Source organism: Stigmatopora argus, chromosome 13 (assembly GCF_051989625.1).
Source record: "Stigmatopora argus isolate UIUO_Sarg chromosome 13, RoL_Sarg_1.0, whole genome shotgun sequence".
Lineage (NCBI taxonomy): Eukaryota > Metazoa > Chordata > Actinopteri > Syngnathiformes > Syngnathidae > Stigmatopora > Stigmatopora argus.
Genome location: NC_135399.1, coordinates 17,739,891 through 17,759,907, shown reverse-complemented (window position 1 = coordinate 17,759,907; position 20,017 = coordinate 17,739,891). Strand labels below are relative to the sequence as shown.

Genomic DNA, 20,017 nt, shown 5'->3' with positions numbered 1-20,017 from the left:
TTGAAGTATACGGGCATTTTAACTTGGCCGTTTGTTTCCGCACGGATTCTTGAACTCGCGGACCAACTAGTTCCTCCCCCAAAAAACATTCCGTGTGGAAAAATAGGAGGTGACATTAAACGAGTCGGCCGGTGGAGGGCAAACGGTGGTTGTCCACCTCTGTTGTACATATTTTATTTTAGATGTGGACTCGGTGTGACAGCGGTTAAACGGCAAGTATGCACCCGCAAATGTTGGGTCGCGGAACGGCTACTGCCATCGCTGCCCGGAGGATTCGCTTTATTTTGGGCGCCGTCTTGGGCAAAGACGGCTGGATGTGTAGAAATCATGAAGTCAAACTACTCAACACGTCCTCAGGTAAAGTTCCATTCCACTTGTAAAGAACCACGAGCATAACGTGTCTAAACTTCTCTATGAGATCACCATCTGACCTAGCTAGCTAAAACAGGTTAGCCATTACGGGGTCAGAGTTACATATTTTTGCACCCTAGTCGAGTTCGAGTCACCTGGTTTTGAGGATCTTCCGATACCGAATTTCCGACCCGACAAGGAGGCAAATAAGTACTTTCAAGTTCCAAATGTAATTTACTCTCAAAGCTGTCACAACTAGGGGTGTTAACCGCTGTGTACCTCCCGAAGCGTTACGATTTACGATTGAGTGCCATTGATGACCCTGTGTGCGATCCCCATTCTTTCTAGTGTTAATTGAACTTAGGGTTAAGGCAAAACAGGTCATTTTTTCCTGATATTTGCCCGATACGGTAGGGTGCATATGACATTGTGGCTAACTTGTGTCTCGACAGGCGACACGGTGAACATTGGGGATATTTCCTACAAACTGAAACAGCCACGCAACCCTGAACTTGTTCCCGTCAAACACAGTACGTAAAGTTGTACTTTTGTCCCGTAAAATGGCAAGGACTAATGAGTCATTTATTGGTGTTTAGTTGCAGACTTCCTACCTCAGGCTGTGGCTCAACATCTGCGATGGATTATGCAGAAAGACCTTCTGGGTCAAGATGTATTCCTCATCGGACCACCGGGACCCTTGAAAAGAACGATCGCCATGCAATACCTCGTGAGTCCGTGTAAATATTAGTACTACACGGTAGTGAAGCATTTGACCACGAGTTGCTAAGATTTAGAATTGAGTCAATAAAGGCTGAGGTTAAATGGTTGAGAGTCACTTTCCTCTTTAAGGTCTTGTTGATCATTGGATTTTTTTCTTTTTTTTTTTCTTGGTAGGAGTTGACCAAACGGGAAGTGGAGTACGTGGCTCTGTCCAGGGACACCACAGAGACCGACTTGAAACAGAGGAGAGAGATCCGGGACGGAACTGCCTTTTACGTTGACCAGGTAAGCCACTTTAGTTATTCTCAAAGGGAAATTTTCAACTGCATCAGACTGCAGATTTGCTGCCTAACCTTCCACTTTAAACGGATTGGACGTCTAGCACCATCAATGGCAGCCAATGGGTTAAACAATTCAGCAAGATGTGCTGTCCCACAAATGCGTTTATCACTAGTAGACGTCCAAGCCTTTGGAAGTGGGAGGTTGGCAGAGAATGAACGCATGGATCAAAGCGGAGAGAAAAAAGTAGCGGCTGGTTGTCGGTAAATTTCTATAATGAAGAAGGATGGATTTATGAAGCGTTGATGTTTGGCGCAAATTCAGCTCCCCCTCCCGTGTGCCTCCAGACAAGAACAGCTGTCCGTTCTTGTTGCTATGGAAACAGGCCGGGACAATGTATCTTATTCGTTTTGTGCTGCATTGGCGTGATGTTTTGAAGAGAAAACCATATTGTGAGAAAGTCCTTTTTAAGTGCCGGTCGATCTTAAGTTTCTTCTAAACAACGCGTGGCCGTCATTCGGAAAGACAATTTACGGGGAGGCCCGCTTCTACAGCTCTGAGATCTGCTCTCATTTGGAGTCCTCAATTCACTCGGAATGGATCCGTCTCTCTAATTAGCCTAACCATGCAACGGAATATCGCAATAAACCGGAGAATCGATTTTAAATAAATAACTTTGGTCTTTGCCATCGTATCTGTGAAACAATAGCCATCATTTTTTCCACGCTAAACTAGTTTGAAAGTTCCCCTTGTGTTACTTGACATGACCAAATCATGATCTCATTACCGTGCTGAAAATAGAAGCGCCTTTAGATTTAGAACATCTGGGCCACGCTCGCCTCCTTTTTGATGGCTCGGCTTCCCACGCGAGGCGCAAAGCTAATTACACGCTTGGACCGTTTAAGTTTCCTGCCGTCTGACGTCAAGAGGAGCTTTTTGGGGTTTCCTCTCCGCGTCAAATGTGCCTACGTACACATGGTGAAATCACAGTGGCCCCCCCAAAAAATCATTTCTCCAAATACACCTGGTTTGGAAGCGGCGAAATATCGGAGAGGAGGATGACGTCATTGTCGTTGTTTTGTCGTTCAGTGCGCCGTGAGGGCGGCCACCCGTGGCCGAGTTCTGCTCCTGGAGGGTCTGGAGAAGGCGGAGAGGAACGTTCTGCCCGTCCTCAACAACCTCCTGGAGAACAGAGAGATGCAACTGGAGGACGGGCGTTTCCTCATGGCGGCCCAACGCTACGACAAACTGCTGCAGGTACCCACGCAAAGTCTACTACTTTTGCTGTGACAAATTTAAAAATATATATATATATACATATTTTTTTTTACTCTTGACCACTGGCTGCATAATATCAGCCGATGCCAGCACGTTTCCTGAAAGAAAAATATATACATTTTTCTTTCTTTCAATAATAAATGACTGCATACTCATTGCTATTACGGCTTGGTCAGACACGTCCAATCCATTGTTAGTGCAAGGGATTGTTCATTGGCTGCCACCCTCTCACTTCCAATGGATTGGACGTCCACTAGTGATAAACTCATTAGTGGGAGGGTGCATCCCGGCCGGGGAACGAACGTATTGGAAGCCAAAAAAACGGAAAACTGTATTTGTTCCTCTTCTTTGAGCCACATTGCTTTCTACCGGGAAGCGTAGGAGCACACAAAAGAGGAGCTGGATGACCGCAACATCGTCCGCGTCAGCGAGGACTTTCGGGTGATCGCCCTGGGTCTTCCTGTGCCCAAATACAAAGGCAACCCGCTGGATCCTCCCCTCCGTTCTCGCTTCCAGGCCAGAGACATCTATTACTTGCCCTTTAAGGTCTTCACCATCAAGCGCCGTTATATAACACCAAAGGAAAATGTAGAGTAACCCTAACCCTGACAAAAAGGTCTTTATCTCCAGGACCAATTGGAGCTGTTGTACGCGGCTGGCCCCACTGTAGCAGCCCAAAGGTGAGCCCTCGAAAAAGTAGCAGTAGTTGATTAAAGTACTACAACCAATATAAGGCCTTTTCCCCCCTATATCGGCCACATGTAGCAGATTTAACTTAAGTCAATGATGATCTTTCTCGATGAAGGTCGACCGATATTTTTTGGCCGATACATAGCCAATATAGTAGCTTAACTAGTGACTGTTATTTTCACTTTTTGGGTGATACTCGATGTTGGCGCGGTTTTGAACCACCTGCCATTTGCGTCAGGGTGTCCCAGCTCCTGTCGCTTGCGACCACGCTGTGCTCCCAGGAATCGGCCAACTTGGGTCTGCCTGACTTCCCCGTGGACAACCTCCTTCCGGGCCTTCACGTCCTGGTAACGTTACACATCCGCCGTCCCGCTTTTTGAGGCCAGAGATCAGTATCAAGCGTTGAATACTTCACCTTACGATCTCCTTTGTGTTGCCATAGAATGTTTTCCCCAGCATGTCCTCGCAGCAGTTTGTCCAGAGACTTTACCCCTACCAGAGCATGTTGGGCGAGGATGGGCGGAGCTCCGTGGAGACCGTGCTCAGCGTAAGTCATGACAATCTGTCTGTCTCGGTTCGCGCTCTCTTCTACGAGCTTCAATTTTTAGCCGCCACAAACCCAATGTAAACCGTTTCATGGCCGAATGATGCCGCTTCTCTGACTCGTACACAGAAATTTGAGCTTCTGGATGGCGGTCGCGAGACATCAACAAGCGCCATCGTGGCTGTGTCCAGAACAGACGGCGTGGAGGGCTTTGCAGACGTCACCTTGCGTGTTGCTGATAAAGATATTACCTTTCAGGTAGATGTATTTATCAAGTCAAACTTCAAATGGAGAACAGCAGGCGCTTGTTTTATTTATTTTCATGTGTAAAACTATTTTGATTTCCACACTTGAAACCAATTTGAACGAGCAGGTCCCCGCCGGTTCCAAGGAGCCGCGACCGGCCCACGGTGGCGGTGGCGGTGGCTCCGCCTTCATCAGCACCCCCAGCCACACGCAGCTGATCGCCGATATGATGCAGTCGCACATGGTGAAGGATATGTGTCTCGTAGGAGCCAAGGTAACGTACGCAATGGCGCGCGTCCACTCCTAGAGAGAGTATTAGATTACATTAGATTAGATTAGATAACTTTATTCATCCCGTATTCGGGAAATTTCAATGTCACAGTAGCAAGAGGGTGAGAATAGACACAGGAAAAGACATTCTAGACATAAATAAATAGGTAATAAATAAATAATTAGATAAATAATTAATTAATTAGATAAATAGATAAATAAATAATTAGATAAATAAATACATAGATAAATAAATAAATAATTAGATAAATAGATAAATAATTAGATAAATAGATAAATAATTAGATAAATATATAAATAAATATATAAATACATGAATAAGCGTGTTGCTGAAATAAAAAAAAAAAATACATATACATAAATAAGCATGTTGCTGAAAAAAAATAAAAAATATATATATATACATATACATACATACACATAGATGTACCTATATTATTAAGATATATTAAGACTGGTGTGTGTGTGTTTCAGGGTTGTGGCAAGTCAGTGATTGCCAAAGAATTTGCCGCCATCCTTGGTTATAGCATCGAGCCCGTCATGCTCTACCAGGTGAACGGAACACGCACGCTCCCCGACGGGCGTCATTTTTACCCAGCTCACGTTGAACGTGTTGTGCGTGCGTCCTTTGTTTTTGGCAGGACATGACGGCCAGGGATCTCCTCCAACAGAGGTTCACGCTCCCCAACGGCGACACGGCGTGGCGCCCGTCGCCGCTGGTCACGGCCGCCGTGGAAGGCAAGCTGCTGCTGCTGGACGGGATACACCGGGTCAACTTGGGAACGTTGGCCGTCCTTTCCAGGTCAGACCGGTCGTTTGGGAATGTGGACGATTAGAAAGCGGGAGGTTGGTTTGAAGACGGCGGCACCCTGTGCTGCAGATTGCTCCATGACAGAGAGTTGGATCTCTATGATGGTACCAGACTCCTGAGGTGGGACAGATACCAGGCCCTGAAAGAGGAACAGAACCTGAGCGATGAGCAGCTTAAAGAGAGGTATGGAGATGCACGCTTTCACAGAGGTCTCTGCATCATCTTTTCCGCGGGACGTTATTAACAAAAAAAATCAACGGATGTGTTTCCGCGCAATTTTCAGCAGCATCCTATTCAAATAATAGTAATTTTTGGGGCCCCTGATACTGATATTAGCCCATACCTTGGAGCTAAAATTGGTATTGATGCAACAGCATATTACGCACAATAACATTAAAATGAGTTCACCGTTCTGCGCCAGACTACTGCAATACAAATGCAGGATGTCCAATCATGGCTTTATTCTCTTTTCTCCACCACAATGATAGTCAATATGCTCCTCCCCCACCGCCGTAATGATAGTCCGGTGCTGCTTGGGTCACCGTCACGCTTCTTTCTCTCTGTCCTCTCCAATCAGAGGCGTCCACCGCCAAGTGTCAGCAGCCATCTCCTTCCCCGTGAAGTGAATTGGCCGCGACAGTAATTCGCGGGCGTGAGCCTGTCGTGGCTTTCTCGTCTTTTCGGTGGAGGCGGGAACCTCCCACGTCTACGGCCATCCCTGGCAGCCTCCTCCTTGTCATTTCCAGTTCATTTTCGGTCACTACGTATTCATTTTGGGTCGTGATGTACTAAATACTGCGTGTCGCTAACGACCTATTGGTTGGGTTAGGCTTTTTCAAAGGATATGTCCATCCTTGTCGAGAGCTTATCGATAACCTTTCTGGAAACAGCGTATTGCGTTCTCTATCACCTTTGACATCGCCCCCGTACTTTTCAGGTCAATCCTCGCCATCCACCCGTCGTTCCGAGTGCTGGCGCTGGCCGAGCCTCCGCTAGTAGGCGGCGGCGCCACCGGCAGCAAAGGTCAGCAGTGGCTGAGTCCGGAATTGCTCACCATGTTCCTGTACCACAGCGTCAGTCCGCTGGGCCGGGCCGAGGAAATGGACCTCCTTCGAGGATTGGTGAGATACGTGTATGCTCAGTGAGCCACCTTGATTTTCTAAGCAGAATGGGGAAAAAAAATCAATGAATTCTCCGGCATCGGCATTGCTAACGAGGAGGCCAGAGACAATGTCTAGTCATTTGTTTTTTCGTCCGCCCTCCTCGGCAAAACGGATTGGATATTTAGCGCTGTTAATGAGTCAACCGCCTAAGAAGGACACCTGGCGTTGTTGTTTTCAGTCTCCCAATGTTCCCGAGGAGGCCGCCCAACAGCTACTGGGCCTCACGCACAGCCTCCGACGAACAAACGACCCGACGGTAAGCGGGCGCCGGCCGGCGTAACGGCGACACGACCTACCTGGCGTCCAGGCCCATTGTTTTGTCGCGTGGTCAGGCGCAGTCTCTGGCCTCGTCCCTCTCCACCAGACAGCTGCTGCGGATCTGTCGCAGGCTCTCCGCCTACCCCGAGGAAAGCGTCGCGCACGCCGTCAACAAGGCCTGCCTCTCCAGGTGCGCCCACACGCCGAGGGCTTTGCATTATTATTATTATTTGGGTCTGTCACGACCGTAAAGCTATTTGCCATTTCAGGTTCCTCCCCAGCTTGGCCCGCGCTTCGCTCCAGAAAAGCCTGGACAACTGCTCCCTGCATGAAAATCCGGCCCCCGAAGACACGTCGGACTTCTCCTGTGCGTACCCATTGCTTGAGTTTATCGGAAAGGTCTATAGATATATTGACCCTAGCTGCATTAGATCAGCTGACAAAATCCATTGGAGACATCCACGTTTGGCTGATTTGATTTTCTTTTTGGTCACCTGGCTTTGAAAAATCAGTTGACCTCTTGTTTATTGTCAACGTCGCTAAAAATGTCATTGTGGATTGCTGTGCCGTCTGTTCAGGTTTGGTCAAAGATGGCGTGTTAACCATCGGCAAAGTGTCTGCTCCCGTCTACAAGCCCACTGAGAAAATGAAGGTTCCAGATGTACTCTTCTATGATAATCCCCAGGTAATTTCGCAGTCCGAAGTGGAGTGGCCGGATAATCCTCGCCGCGGGCAATTTTTAGGCCCAGATGGATTCTTCTCTTAGAAAGGCTCGCTCGCTCCATCTGTCCTCGATTCTTGTTTTTTGTTCAAATGTTGTTGATGTGTGAGGAGCAGGAAAGGATGGCCTACTTTGGCCTACTTTTTTCTTTTTTTTCCCCCAATGACCTGCTTCCTTCAGAAGTGAAGCTTAAAGACACCATTAAGCGGCACTCAATTTTGCTTTATTGTTACGATGTTCTACTTTTTTGCCACTTTGAACTTTGTCTCCGCAGCACATAATGGTGATGGAGGACATGTTGAAAGATTTTCTATTGGGAGAGCACCTCCTCTTGGTCGGCAACCAGGTAGGCTACAAATGGAAATCAATTGCGCCTTAGCAAAGAAATGGGCAGCCAACCACATTTCTTTTGAGAAGAAACCATTTTTACAACACCTTTTATTTTGTGCCACAGGGTGTGGGCAAGAACAAAATAGTGGATCGCTTTCTGCAGCTTCTGAAGCGACCCAGAGAGTACCTACAGCTGCACAGGTCAGTAGTAACAATTTGTTGCAGTGGTCAAATTGGACTTGTTTTTCTTTAAAATGACAGTTTCCCCATTTCCGTGGACTACACTCCACGCTTCGCCAATTGTAGATCATACAATAAAAGACCTGTTGTTGATAACAGGATGTTACTAATGCTAGTTTCAGCAAAAAAATTGGATAAATCGAGGTTTTAATTCAAACACGTTGATCCCTACCCAGTTTTTTTTCGTGTTTCATCTCTTGTGAAAGTCAAAAAAAGGGGCGCTTGATTAAGTGATGGACGCCATGACCCGGTTAGCCCTGGCGGTTTTAGTGGCTAATATTAGATCTGGGAGGCATGGGAAGGAGGTAAGAGTGGGTGCGCATGTGTGGGCTTTTCAACCAGTCTTCAGAGATGCGGCTCAGAAAAAGCAAGAGTCGTTCAGGAGGGAAAGTAGGACGGGACGGCGTTCGGGTCAATGTGCGCTTCATGTGTGTGTGTGTGTGTGTGTGCGTGCGTATGAGAGGAGTGCTTCATGTGTGTGTGTGTGTGTGCCAGCTATGCTCATTTGGGAACATCATCTGGGAATAAAAGTGGTTGGGATTCAGACTTGGTCCATTTTTAGAACGGCTCGAACATGCATGATAGACGTGTGATCCCTATATCGTTGCCATTGGCCTTTTTTTTCCCTTATTATTTGGTTGGCCTTGAAAGTAAAAAAGAAAAGTGAATATTTTCTATCTTCTGCACGAGATGGTTTGCGAGATTTTCCGCTCATAAGAGGAGCTGACCGTGACTTGGAAGCGCGTCACATATTGTACTGTTCCCGGCAGAGATACGACCGTGCAGACGCTGACGCTGCAGCCTTCCGTCCGAGATGGCGTCATCACCTACGAAGACTCGCCGCTGGTCTGTTGCGCCGGTTCTCCCCGTTCTCACGTTGAATGTATTTATTTTCTAAATATTTTTTTTGCGCGCAGGTCAAGGCCGTCAAGATGGGCCACGTTTTGGTGATCGACGAGGCCGACAAAGCGCCCACGAACGTCACCTGCGTCCTCAAAACGCTGGTGGAAAGCGGAGAGATGATCCTGGCTGACGGGCGCAGAATCATCTCAGGTGGTCGCCTTTCCATTCTTTGAGGCTTCTTACAACCCCAGAGAAGAAAATCTTGACTGAATATGAACAGAATGTCCATGGTTTTCTCCTCAGATCCACTGGAAGCCCAGGGGAGGGCTAACGCCATCGCCATGCACCCGGACTTCAGGATGCTGGTGCTAGCTAACCGACCGGGCTTTCCCTTCCTGGGCAACGACTTCTTTGGAGCTTTAGGTGGACCCTGCGCCACGTGCTCGCCTCAGGGGGGCGCTCCGTGCTAAATGCGGGTTCCCACCAGGTGACATCTTCAGCTGCCACGCCGTGGACAACCCCAAAGCCAGGGACGAGCTGGCCATGCTGAAGCGGTACGGCCCCGCCGTTCCCGACGTCACTCTGGAGAAGCTGGTGGGCGCCTTCGGGGAGCTGCGCTCCATGGCCGACCGAGGCGCCATCGCCTACCCGTATTCCACCCGCGAGGTGGTCAACGTCGTCAAGCATCTCCAGGTGAGAAGACGGAACGTGACCTCCTTGCTCCGGCATGTGAAATTGAAACTAGAATGATTTGGAGCCAATTTTGGAATCCTTCTGTTTTGACAGAAATTCCCCAACGAGGGTCTGGCCAACGTGGTCCGGAACGTCTTTGACTTTGACTCGTACAACAAAGACACGTACGACGTCCTCATGGAGGCGCTGCACAAGCACGGCATCCCCATCGGAGCCAAGGCCAACTCTGTTAAGCTGGCCAAGGAGTAAGGCATCTTAGTCTGGAACTATCTTTTTGTGTGAGGCAAGAAAAATGACGGTCGGAAAGAGTCGATTCTTGTGGACGAGAATCGACTCTTTGCGACCGTAATCCGTTTTCCATCTGCAAACAATCATCGGGATCATGTAAGAAACAACCATTTGTTTCAACGCTTTTGCTGTTGAAAAATAAATTTGAGTGAAGCCTTGAACAGGACTTCAATATCTACAAAACATGAGTAAAAATGTAAAAATAGAAAGACATTTGAATAAAGAAAAATATTTGTTTCTTACGTGTCCTGTGATTTTATTCCAAACCTCCCATAAAAAAAAACTAGCAAAATACAAAACAATTTATCGCAACAGACAGCGAATGCACAAACGACTTCAACACTTCTCATTCAGTCACAGATTTAAAATATGTAAAGTTAAGCAAAATTCTTCAAGTCATAGTTTAATGTTCTGTTCATTCAGGTTGCCGCTGCCGGAAGCCCAGCTGACCGGATTTTGGACCATAAACCAAAAAGGCAACGCCCGGCGCAAACTGCTTTGTCCTTCCGAGACGCATCGCATTGATGTCAAGGTAAGCAATGTGTTTGTTTGGTTTTTAAGGCGGCACGTTAGCTATGCGCTGTGTCAAAGTGGTGATGTAGCACAAAGGGGATGATGATGCTCCTGCCAGGAATCATTATGTTGTCGTCAAAGGGTGTCGCTCTTAACAAAAAGCAAAAAAAGAAACCAACAGTTTGCTAGCAAAATTTGTTCAAATTCCTGCCCATAAGCGGTCAAACGGTTTAAACAAAAATAAATGAGGATCTTCTTAGTAGTACAACAAAGGAATGGTTTTTGAAAACTCTGGCAACATATTAAAAAAGGACCCCGTATGAATTGGCTACTTTTTAGGTCATTTTTGTCCTCACTAAATGTAACGTTATTCAGCAAGCAAAATAATGTGTGCTACTTTTTCTTGTAAAATTGTAGCACAAACACAAAATGACACTTTTCAACATTAAAACAATGGTTTTGTTTACGTAAATGCTGTCATTTCTGAGGCGGCAGCAAACGGCTAGCGATTATTTTCTGCCTTGTGTTTAGCCCGGGCTAGCTAACATGATGTGAGCCTTCCAGGGTCCCGCCTACCTGCGCGTCCAAGCCTATCCGTGCGACCGGCAGGAGAGCCGGGCGTTGAGTTTCAGCGAGGAGAAAGCCCACTGGCAGATTCCCATCAACGAAGTCAACATCGTCTGCGACGTCGTTACCCAAGACGGTGAGCGTTCCTCTCGTGTTACGTTTCCACGAGAGGAGTTGCCTCTACGATCTGATCCGACCTCTTCATCCCACACCTCGTCGAGCGATGAGCCGCCATCTTGGGGAAATCCAGACGATAGAAGCATCCCGTTTGCTTTGCAGACACTGTGTACGTGGCCACGTGTAACCCGGTGACGCTGTACTCCATGAAGGAGCGGGGCCAGACCATCCAGTGCGTGGAACTTCACAACATCTTCCCCAGGACCATCGGCGGGGTCTGGCAGCCCGTCGTCAGCGTGGCCCCCCTCGGAGGTCCGCTGGAAGGTCAGCTGGTGTTGCACGAGGAACAGGTTGGAATCAAGCAAAGCCCTACTTCGGGATTTTTCCATCAGTGCAACCATGGTCTACAATGTCTACAGTGTTACTTTGATCAGAGTAACACGGTAATGTAGACTCTACATTAATCGCCATATTCCAGGGATGACTGTATACGTTGCAGTATTAAATAGACAGTTATTAAAAACATTGCAGCGAAATAAGCCGCGATATATTCCAATGTCCTTTCCGCCCGTTGGATCAGAGTAACACGGTGCTCCACGTGGACATGGCCACGGGTGCGGTGCGGAGGCTTCTGCTCTCGGCGGACGGCGAGTCCACCCCTGGCAAAGCGTCTCATTGGTGGAGCAGTAAAGAAACGCAGGTCAGCAGCATCAAATGCCCTTTGCCATTGGAATATTTGTAGTCCCCACATTGCACTTTGGAAGCCACCTATAGCAGAGAGAGCAAATTGTGCTGGCTTTTTCAGGGGGAACACAAGATGTGTGGCAACTTTTCCCACAAGAACTGGCTGCTCTTCTACAAGGAATCCGGGTGAGAGCGAGGCGATGACGTTTTGGTGGCCGCCTCCCGCGCTACATGGGCCTTGTGCCGTTGCAGCAATCAGCTGGAGGTGCTGGATGTGCTGGAGGGCCAGCTTCACACCATCTCGCTGCCCATCAATCTCCACTCCGTCTTCCTGGTGGCGGAGGATCGCTGGCTGCTGCTGGAGAGCCGCACCCACAAGTACGTGACCATCGTTCGTTAAAAATCATAAGGGCTCTTCCACTGGCCAAGGTGCACCCTCCCACTAATTAGGAGAGGTCCAATTCATTTGCAGAGAAATGCAGGACACCTTTTGTTGTTGTTGTTAAATCCAGTACATATCCTAGTCCCTATCATTTGAAGGTCTTTGCCTCTTTGTCTTTATTCTTCCTCACCTTAACCATGAACAGAAAGTTCCTGCTGACCAAGCCCACGCACATGGGGGCCGAGGACTCGGGCGTTTGTCAGCTGCACAGCATCAGCGAGGAACCTGTCGGCTCGGGACACGAAGCCACCACCACAGGTAACGACTAGTTTGATCGATATACAAGTTCTCGGTGTAAGCGCGTTTTTAACCATGTGGATATTTGTCCGTATTTGTCCAGACCACACGCGGGTCCCCCAGATGCTGTCATCCGATCCGCTTCCCAACGAGAATCTCAGCTCGGCCCTCGGTCAAAAGATCGTCTCTCCGAATCGCATCGTGGCCGACGCCGGCGCCTTTGCGCGAGTCGTCGTGGGCTTCCCGGACCTCATGGTACGGCGTACGTAGACGTGACCACGACCCCGAAGTAACACGTCTTTTGCCCGACGTCTGGCGCAGTCCCCCAACGAGGTGTACAGCTTCCCGAGAGCGGTCGACCTATCGGAGATGAACGGCAGCGGTGGCGGCGGTGGCGGCGGTGGCGGCGGTGGCGGCGGCGCGTTCCTCCGAGGTGGCCGGCGGGCTCCCGCGGCCAAGCGGAGCAATTGCGTCAGTCTGCTGTCGGCCAATCAGGTGGTTCGGGCCCTTCCCCCGAGCAAGGTTCCCCTGAAGGAGATCTACCCCAAAGGTGATTCCAGTTGAGGCTTTTTTTTTTTTTTGCATCACGGCGGCTACGTAGCAACTCGTTGTCTGTTTGACCCTCAGACGTGACCCCTCCGATGACGGTGGCCTATCTGGAAGTGACTGATCTCAACTCCAAAAAAGTCAAATACATTCCCGTCCCTAGGTAGGAAAGACACACAGCCGCGGCGCCGCCATCTTGCCGTTTATCTTGACTCACCGAACAAAAACCTTTTGCCGTTCAAGCGAGATCGAGTCTTTTATTTTATCTTTATCGTGGTGACGTCCCTCGGTAACTACTGTAGTTTGACCGGGGTGTCCACTGTGCCGGTGCGACAGGTCGACGTCCGCGTCCCCCTACACTAACTGGCTGTCCAAAGTGTCCGAGACGGACGTCCTGATGGCGGCGCTCAACACGGGCGGCGTGGTCACCGTGGACGCCGGAGGCTACGTGCGACTCTGGGAGACGGGAATGGACACCTTGCAGCGCTCGCTGATGGAGTGGAGGAATATGATTGGTTCTGAGGACGGCAGGCCCGTGCAGGTAAAAAAAAAACGAAAAAGTCTTGCAGTATTTTCCAAAATAACAAAATGCATCTGTAATTACGAGTTGCAAAACCCACGAAGCACGCTGTCATGTCACTCACCGCCACATAGCGGCAGTGCTGCTTTGCCAATGAGCCTGGGTCCGATTGGCCGCTTCTTGCGCTTGCGAGCCGCTGGCATCGCCGACCTAATGAATAAAAGGCTTGGTGGCGATGATGATGCAAGAGTTTGGACTCGCGGCTATTGATCTGTCCACTGAGGCCGCATTGTCCGGGAGACACATTCTTATACAGCACTGCAGTACTATACTGACTTAATAGAACATGTTGAAACTAGGCTACAACGGTCTATTCCCTGATTAAATTGTTTATATTTCATAACGGACGACAAACTCGACATTAAGGAATGAAAAGCTGTCGTAAGAAACGGCTTTGACCTCGCTTATTAGCGCTTTTAAATGGGCTAATACGGCTTTAACGGTGCCCGCTCTCGCATGAGATTCGAGTGTTTTGGCGAGGCGCGCACACCCACACACACACCCACACACACACACACACACACTCAATGGTCACTTGTTTAACGCAGCCAGCGGGTCGGACAAGCCGCCCACTGTGCTCCCCGTTGGCTCCAGACAAACAACATTAACTGTACTGTATGGCGCCGACGTAGCGTACGTACTTCTCGCCACTCGCTTTACGTGCCTCGTTCCCATACCAGGCTTGGGTTCATTTTGGGCGGAGAGCGCCAAAGCAATTGCCTATGTGATGCTAGTCTTCAAGGCGCATTTACAATTTTTATTCGGAATCTCTTTTAGACGCAAGTCTTTGATTGGCTTGTTGTTTTATTTTTGTTGTTGGTGTCCCTGCTTTTAGATTACCATCCAGAGGGAGAGCGGCCTGGATGTCTCCGCCCCGAAACACGGCAAGGTGGATGCTAATAATGCCCCCCATGTGGGCGGAAACCAGTGGGCAGGTGGAACAGGTGATTGGCCCAGTCCCGCAAACACCCTGTTACTACATACGTTAGAGACAGTTTTGAGTTTGACTTTTGAGTTTCACTATTGTTTTTTGGTTTGCATGTTGCCAAGATTCGTTTGAATCCTTTTGGACACGCCAAGTTCTCAGGGCGACATGGAAGGGCCTCTCCAATTTGAAATTTGGTTTGTTTTGCCCCGCAGGAGGTCGAGACACGGCAGGTCTGGGCGGGAAAGGGGGCCCGTATCGCTTGGACGCGGGACACAAGGTCCACCAGGTTTCCCAGGCTGAGAAGGACGCCGTCCCCGAGGAAGTCCGCAAAGCTGCGCGGGAAATGGCCGAAAAGGCCTTCAAAGACCGGTGGGTTGCATGCAATCTCAATCGTCTCAATTCGCGTGAAGTCGTCGAGATCGTCCATTCAAACAAGATGGCAATTGAGTAAAAAACAATAATATGTACTCCTATTTTCAAGTGTTAACTCATTGGCCGCTATTGGCTTTGCTAGGCCAAAAAGATTGGACATGAACAAGAAAGTGCCTCAAAAGTGAGAGCAGAAATTGCACCTTGTAGGTATTGACAAATAGCACGCTATATTCCAAATGTTGTGGCCATAAATAATCTCAGGGCACTTTTGGAATTTCCACGTTAGTGTAAAGCCCCGCCCCTTTTTTGGCAGGCGTGCATTCTGAGGCATTTCCTGCTAGGGATGCTTGTGGTTTATTGTCTGAGTCCACTCAAATTCATGCCCGCAGAGTCTACGTGATTGTTATGTCTGTCTGCTCTCATGCAAGTAGTTACACACACACACACACACACACGCGCGCACACACACACACACACACACACACACGCACGCACGGGAGGTGGGATTTTAATCATAGGAAGTGAGACCAAAGCATCCCCCAGAAATGGCGTGGCCTCGTTTGAAAAGCATCCCCAAACATATTTCTTCCACATTCCTCGCCTTCAATTTAACACGGTCAAGGCCGACTGAATGACTAGTTCCGCTCAAATTGGAGTCATCTAAAAATATATCTATAAAAATAAAATAAAAAACAACCACCAAAAAAGGCGGAGTTGAAAAAATGTGAGCTATGCGGTTATTCTTAGAGACTTGTCGAGTTTAAATTTGGGCTAAATGCTCCAATTCCTTTTCCAATACAGAGCCACGATTTGTTAAAAGGTCGTGTATGGGCTCAAGTGAATTCCTGTTTATTTACATCACACCAAAGATTCCCAAGCCAACGTCAGTGTTCAAAAAAAGTACCAATCCTAGTTGGCATTCCAATTTAACATGTAAATGTATCCACTATTTTTAGTGTAGACCCATAAATTGAGGAGCTTGAACACTTATCACTTGTTTTTCCTCCTTTGCTGCTTTTCAAGCAACGTTTGTAATTGACGGCCATCTTAGGACAGACGATCTCGAACGCCACTTATTGCGTCGTAATATTGCAATATATTTTTTTTGTACCCACCAAAACTGATGCCTGCATTTTAATCGGGGCGCACACTTTTTTTTGTTTGTTTAACAATATCCTGACACCACTGGAATATGTTTTTCATGCACTGCCATTGACACCTGCAGACATTTACACTGGGAAGGTTGGAAGTCATCATGTTACCCTAACCCTCCATCAACAGCATTAATGAATTAAATAATCTAATGCACCCTGATATAAAAAAGCAGGCAGTCACACTGATTGTCTCATTTGAAAATGTGAAAAGTTGAAAGTTGGCAAGCCCGGCCGCTCGAGCGTGTGCATACATAAATACGCCCTGTCATTTGAGCATACCTAAGCCTGTTTTGGCTTGCGCTTGTTGAAAACGGCCATCGTTTTTCAAACGGGGTGCCGCTGTTCAACCTGAAGCCGAGTAAACAAAACAAAAAGAAATCTTGAAAGCTGCAGAGGAAGGGGACAATTAAAGCATGTGGTGACGCCATTTTTCCAGAGGGACGGAGAGGAGGAAATGGGGGGGCAAACTTGGGGGGGATTAAACAGAAGAAGAGATTGACGCGAGGAGGAGAGTGAAGGCAGTCGCTGTGGCTAATGAGTGGGAGGTTAAAAGAATGAGGGGCTAAAGGGAACTCAAAACGGAGAGGACAGAGAAAGCCTTTATGGTTGTCCCACGTACACACACACACTACACACACACACACACACACACACACACACACTACACACACTGTACACACACTGTACATTACAGTATGGCGAGCTGCGACACGTCCTCAGTTCCAACGTGTTTTTGTGTGCATGCGTTCGCCGTCTCTCAGGCTGAAGGAGATTGACATGAGCGAATACGACGCCGCCACGTACCAGCGATTCTCCAGCGCTGTCAGGAGACAAGTTCAGTCCTTGCGCACCATCCTGGAGACTTTGCAGGTGGGACAAAACGTGTACAACTTTTTTGCAAATATCCCTTTTCAAAACAAAAATAGTCTGGGAAAACCATTTTCACTTCCTAAAATGATTTCATTCATTTCAACCCACTTACCCTCAAAGGGGTGACCGGGGGTGCCGGAGCCTATCCCAGTGGTGGCCAGTTTCACAAATGTAAATGTAATTCCAAAATATTTGTTGATTTTTGGTCATATCCTCATGCCTGTGGATTATTTTGTTGGTGGTGGGCCTTTACTCTTTCACTGCCATTGACGCTCCTTGAAGTTAAATTCTAATATTAAGGAGGCTGGCAATAATTGACGGCGACAGACGTCCAATTCCGTCAAACTAGCTGTTACCCAATGCCTCCGAAAATGACGCGATGGGATGAAGGACATACCTATCTTTAAGTATGACGTCGTTCCATGGTGTGGACTTTGTCTGCATGTTTGACTCGTCCAATGTGTGTTTAAGCGTGTGTCACACAAGAATGATTACAGAGCTGCCACACTGCCGCTATTATTCTCCCGTCCAGGTGCGGAGCTTTTTATTTTCCCCCTCTCCAGGTGTTTGCTCTCCCGTGAGCGACGAGCCATCGTTATCGTTTTCCTCGCCCGGACCGCCGGCGGGAGGGAGACGGGGGCCCACGTGGCGCCGTCTTATTTTGATCCCAGGCGACGATTGATTCGACGCGCTAGGTGAAACGTTGCTGTTTCGGCTTTGCGGCCTGCCGGATAGAAGCACCTGCGCGAGGCTCCCAAAAAGTGATCCGAGCGACCGCGTTGACCCGCTAAGGCCTTTAAGCCTGCCTTTCCCACAGGGGACAGAAGGTGGCGCTGGTCGAGCAAGTGCTCATGAAGACCTTAACATTTTTGAAAATACATATTCGAACTGATTGGCAGTCATTGAAACGTCGCCGTGGGATCAGACGTCTCTCCAAAACGTTTTAAACCATTTTAATATCCGTGGCAGTGATTGAGTGAAGGGTTTGTTACAAGCAACAAAATTTGGATCGTTGCGTTGTCTCGTGTATTCCAATGTTGAAGTGTAAACTGATTTTGTGTGTGTGTGTTTGACAAAGGCCAAAGCCAAAGAGCGCCAGTGGTTAAAGAACCAGGCCCTGGGAGAACTGGATGACGCCAAAATCATCGATGGCCTCACCGGCGAAAGGGCCATCTATAAACGTAGAGGAGAAGAGGAACCCGAGGTGAGCGTTCCCTCTTCTTTGGTCATTGTTGTTGTTGTTGTTGTTTTCCTCACACACACAACGATCCGCAGCCCGGCACGCCCCAGCAAAAGCCCAAACGCCTGCGCGTGCTGGCCGACGTGTCGGGAAGCATGTATCGCTTCAACGGCGTGGACGGCCGACTGGAGCGCTCCATGGAGGCCGCCTGCATGGTCATGGAGGCTCTGGAGAACTACGAGCACGAGTTCCAGGTGAGGGCGCTCGCCGCCGCTGAACGTGTCCCGCCTCGCGTTCCTCGGGGAACTGACGTTGAGGCGTGGCCACAGTACGACATCATGGGCCACTCGGGCGATGGCCACGACATCCAGCTGGTGGGAGTGGATCGGGTCCCCAAGAACGACAAGCAAAGGCTGAAGGTTCTCAAGGTACAAAGTCACAGAAAGCCGTACTTGGAGCCCGTTCCCGATAACTTTTGTCCGCCATCCGTTGCAGACGATGCACGCCCACTCTCAGTTCTGCATGAGCGGCGACTCCACGCTGGAAGGCACGGCGGCCAGCATCGCCGAGCTGGCGCGGGAGGACGCCGACGAGCGTTTCGTGGTGGTGCTGAGCGACGCCAACCTGGAGCGCTACGGGATCCGGCCCGAGCGCTTCGCCCGGGTGCTGACCTCCGACCCGCGGGTCAACGCCTTTGCCGTTTTCATCGGCTCCCTGGGAGATCAGGCAGAAAGGTCAGTCCCATTCCAGACGCTCTATGAATCATTCATTTGTGAAGAAATCTCGGCGGGACGCTCGTCAAACTTTAACGCCTTGGGCAAACACCTTTCAAAGCAAAGGCCTCTTCTCGCTCGCAGTGACTGCAAAAGCGAGCACCGGGGTGTCAAACATATGGCAACACATTATTATTTTTAAACGATTTGGTGATATATCGCGATATCACGTTGCACGATTTGCGCGTCGAAATCAAAATGCGTCCAAATCCATCTTTACGCTCGCGTTTTGGGTGGAAATAAACAATAGGTGTCTGCGCTTCCCCCTGCGACCTCTAGGCGGCAGCGGGCAGTCGTCGTGCCGTGACGTGTTGTCATCGCGTTGAACGCACGAGGGCGCTGTTTCTCAGCTGAAGTTCCATATCAAATTCTTTAAGTTAAAGTTTACGTGTGTTTTTTTTCCTATTGAGAATCCTGTATTTAAGCGTGTTTGGACTAAAAATGGAGAAAATGATACAATGAATATTACATGTTGTTTGCCAGACCGAGAAATAGCCAAAGCTCGCTTACAGAATGGTTAACAGACCAATTGGATCTTTTTTTGTGTGTGCACCAGACTCCAAAAGACCCTCCCGGCCGGGAGATCCTTCATCGCCATGGATACCAAGCAGATCCCCCAAATACTGCAGCAGATCTTCACATCCACCCTGCTGTCCACCGTGTGACGTCGCCAGGCGGCGCGAAGCCTCCAACGCCAAGTGGAGGCCTCGGAAAGGAGCCAGCCAAGTCTCGCCCGAGCGAGGACGTCCACCTCGGATTTCCGACGGTCGTCTCCGTTCCCCGAGGAATCTGGGATCTCGTTTCACGGTCGGACCACCCGCTCGTGCGTTGGACGTGGACATGACTAAAGACGTCAAACGAGGTGAGCACATAAAAATGTCCTTTTACTTGAAAAAAAAACTGAGAGATGAACAATTTAAGCTACTAATGCTTTGAGGGAGAGGGAAGAGCTATTCAAGAGTTGACCTTTAACCCTTTATAGGGTGAGTGACTATGAGCATTAAAAAAAAAAAATATATATATATATATATATATACATTTATTTTATTGGGTGTTTGAAAAGTGCCTCACTAATTTTTCTCTATTCCTCTTTTTTTTCCTTACTTGAGTATTAGTCATAGGCTATGAAATATGAAACTATGAAATAAAGTCTGGAAAAGATGGCATATAGGGATTATTGAATTGAATTCAATGTTTTTATTGTCATTGATGAGATTTAAAGTTTCACCACGAAGTGCACAAATAACAATAAACAAACAGACATAAATAATATTTTAAAAAATACAGTTGTTTGCTTTCTTTCCCAAT

The 20,017-nt window shown here is 48.5% G+C and overlaps 1 protein-coding gene across 1 annotated transcript; it reads left to right on the top strand.

Moving 5' to 3' along the window:
- Positions 1–132: 132 nt before the first annotated feature.
- On the top strand, positions 133–19,730 carry vwa8 (von Willebrand factor A domain containing 8). Its single transcript, XM_077616428.1, has 45 exons — positions 133–357; positions 804–881; positions 948–1,078; positions 1,246–1,356; positions 2,440–2,607; positions 3,010–3,174; positions 3,259–3,308; positions 3,557–3,665; positions 3,761–3,865; positions 3,992–4,120; positions 4,236–4,382; positions 4,874–4,951; positions 5,041–5,201; positions 5,280–5,393; positions 6,148–6,331; positions 6,552–6,629; positions 6,706–6,821; positions 6,901–6,998; positions 7,210–7,316; positions 7,627–7,698; positions 7,807–7,883; positions 8,693–8,768; positions 8,840–8,975; positions 9,069–9,188; positions 9,253–9,458; positions 9,552–9,703; positions 10,170–10,278; positions 10,824–10,962; positions 11,106–11,293; positions 11,524–11,643; positions 11,749–11,813; positions 11,880–12,005; positions 12,215–12,327; positions 12,410–12,561; positions 12,628–12,856; positions 12,934–13,015; positions 13,189–13,393; positions 14,268–14,376; positions 14,573–14,729; positions 16,648–16,756; positions 17,835–17,960; positions 18,032–18,190; positions 18,266–18,364; positions 18,432–18,670; positions 19,266–19,730. Exons 1-45 carry the CDS (start codon positions 219–221, stop codon positions 19,372–19,374), a joined length of 5,742 nt encoding a protein of 1,913 aa, XP_077472554.1. The 5' UTR covers positions 133–218; the 3' UTR covers positions 19,375–19,730.
- The last annotated feature ends 287 nt before the right edge of the window (positions 19,731–20,017 follow it).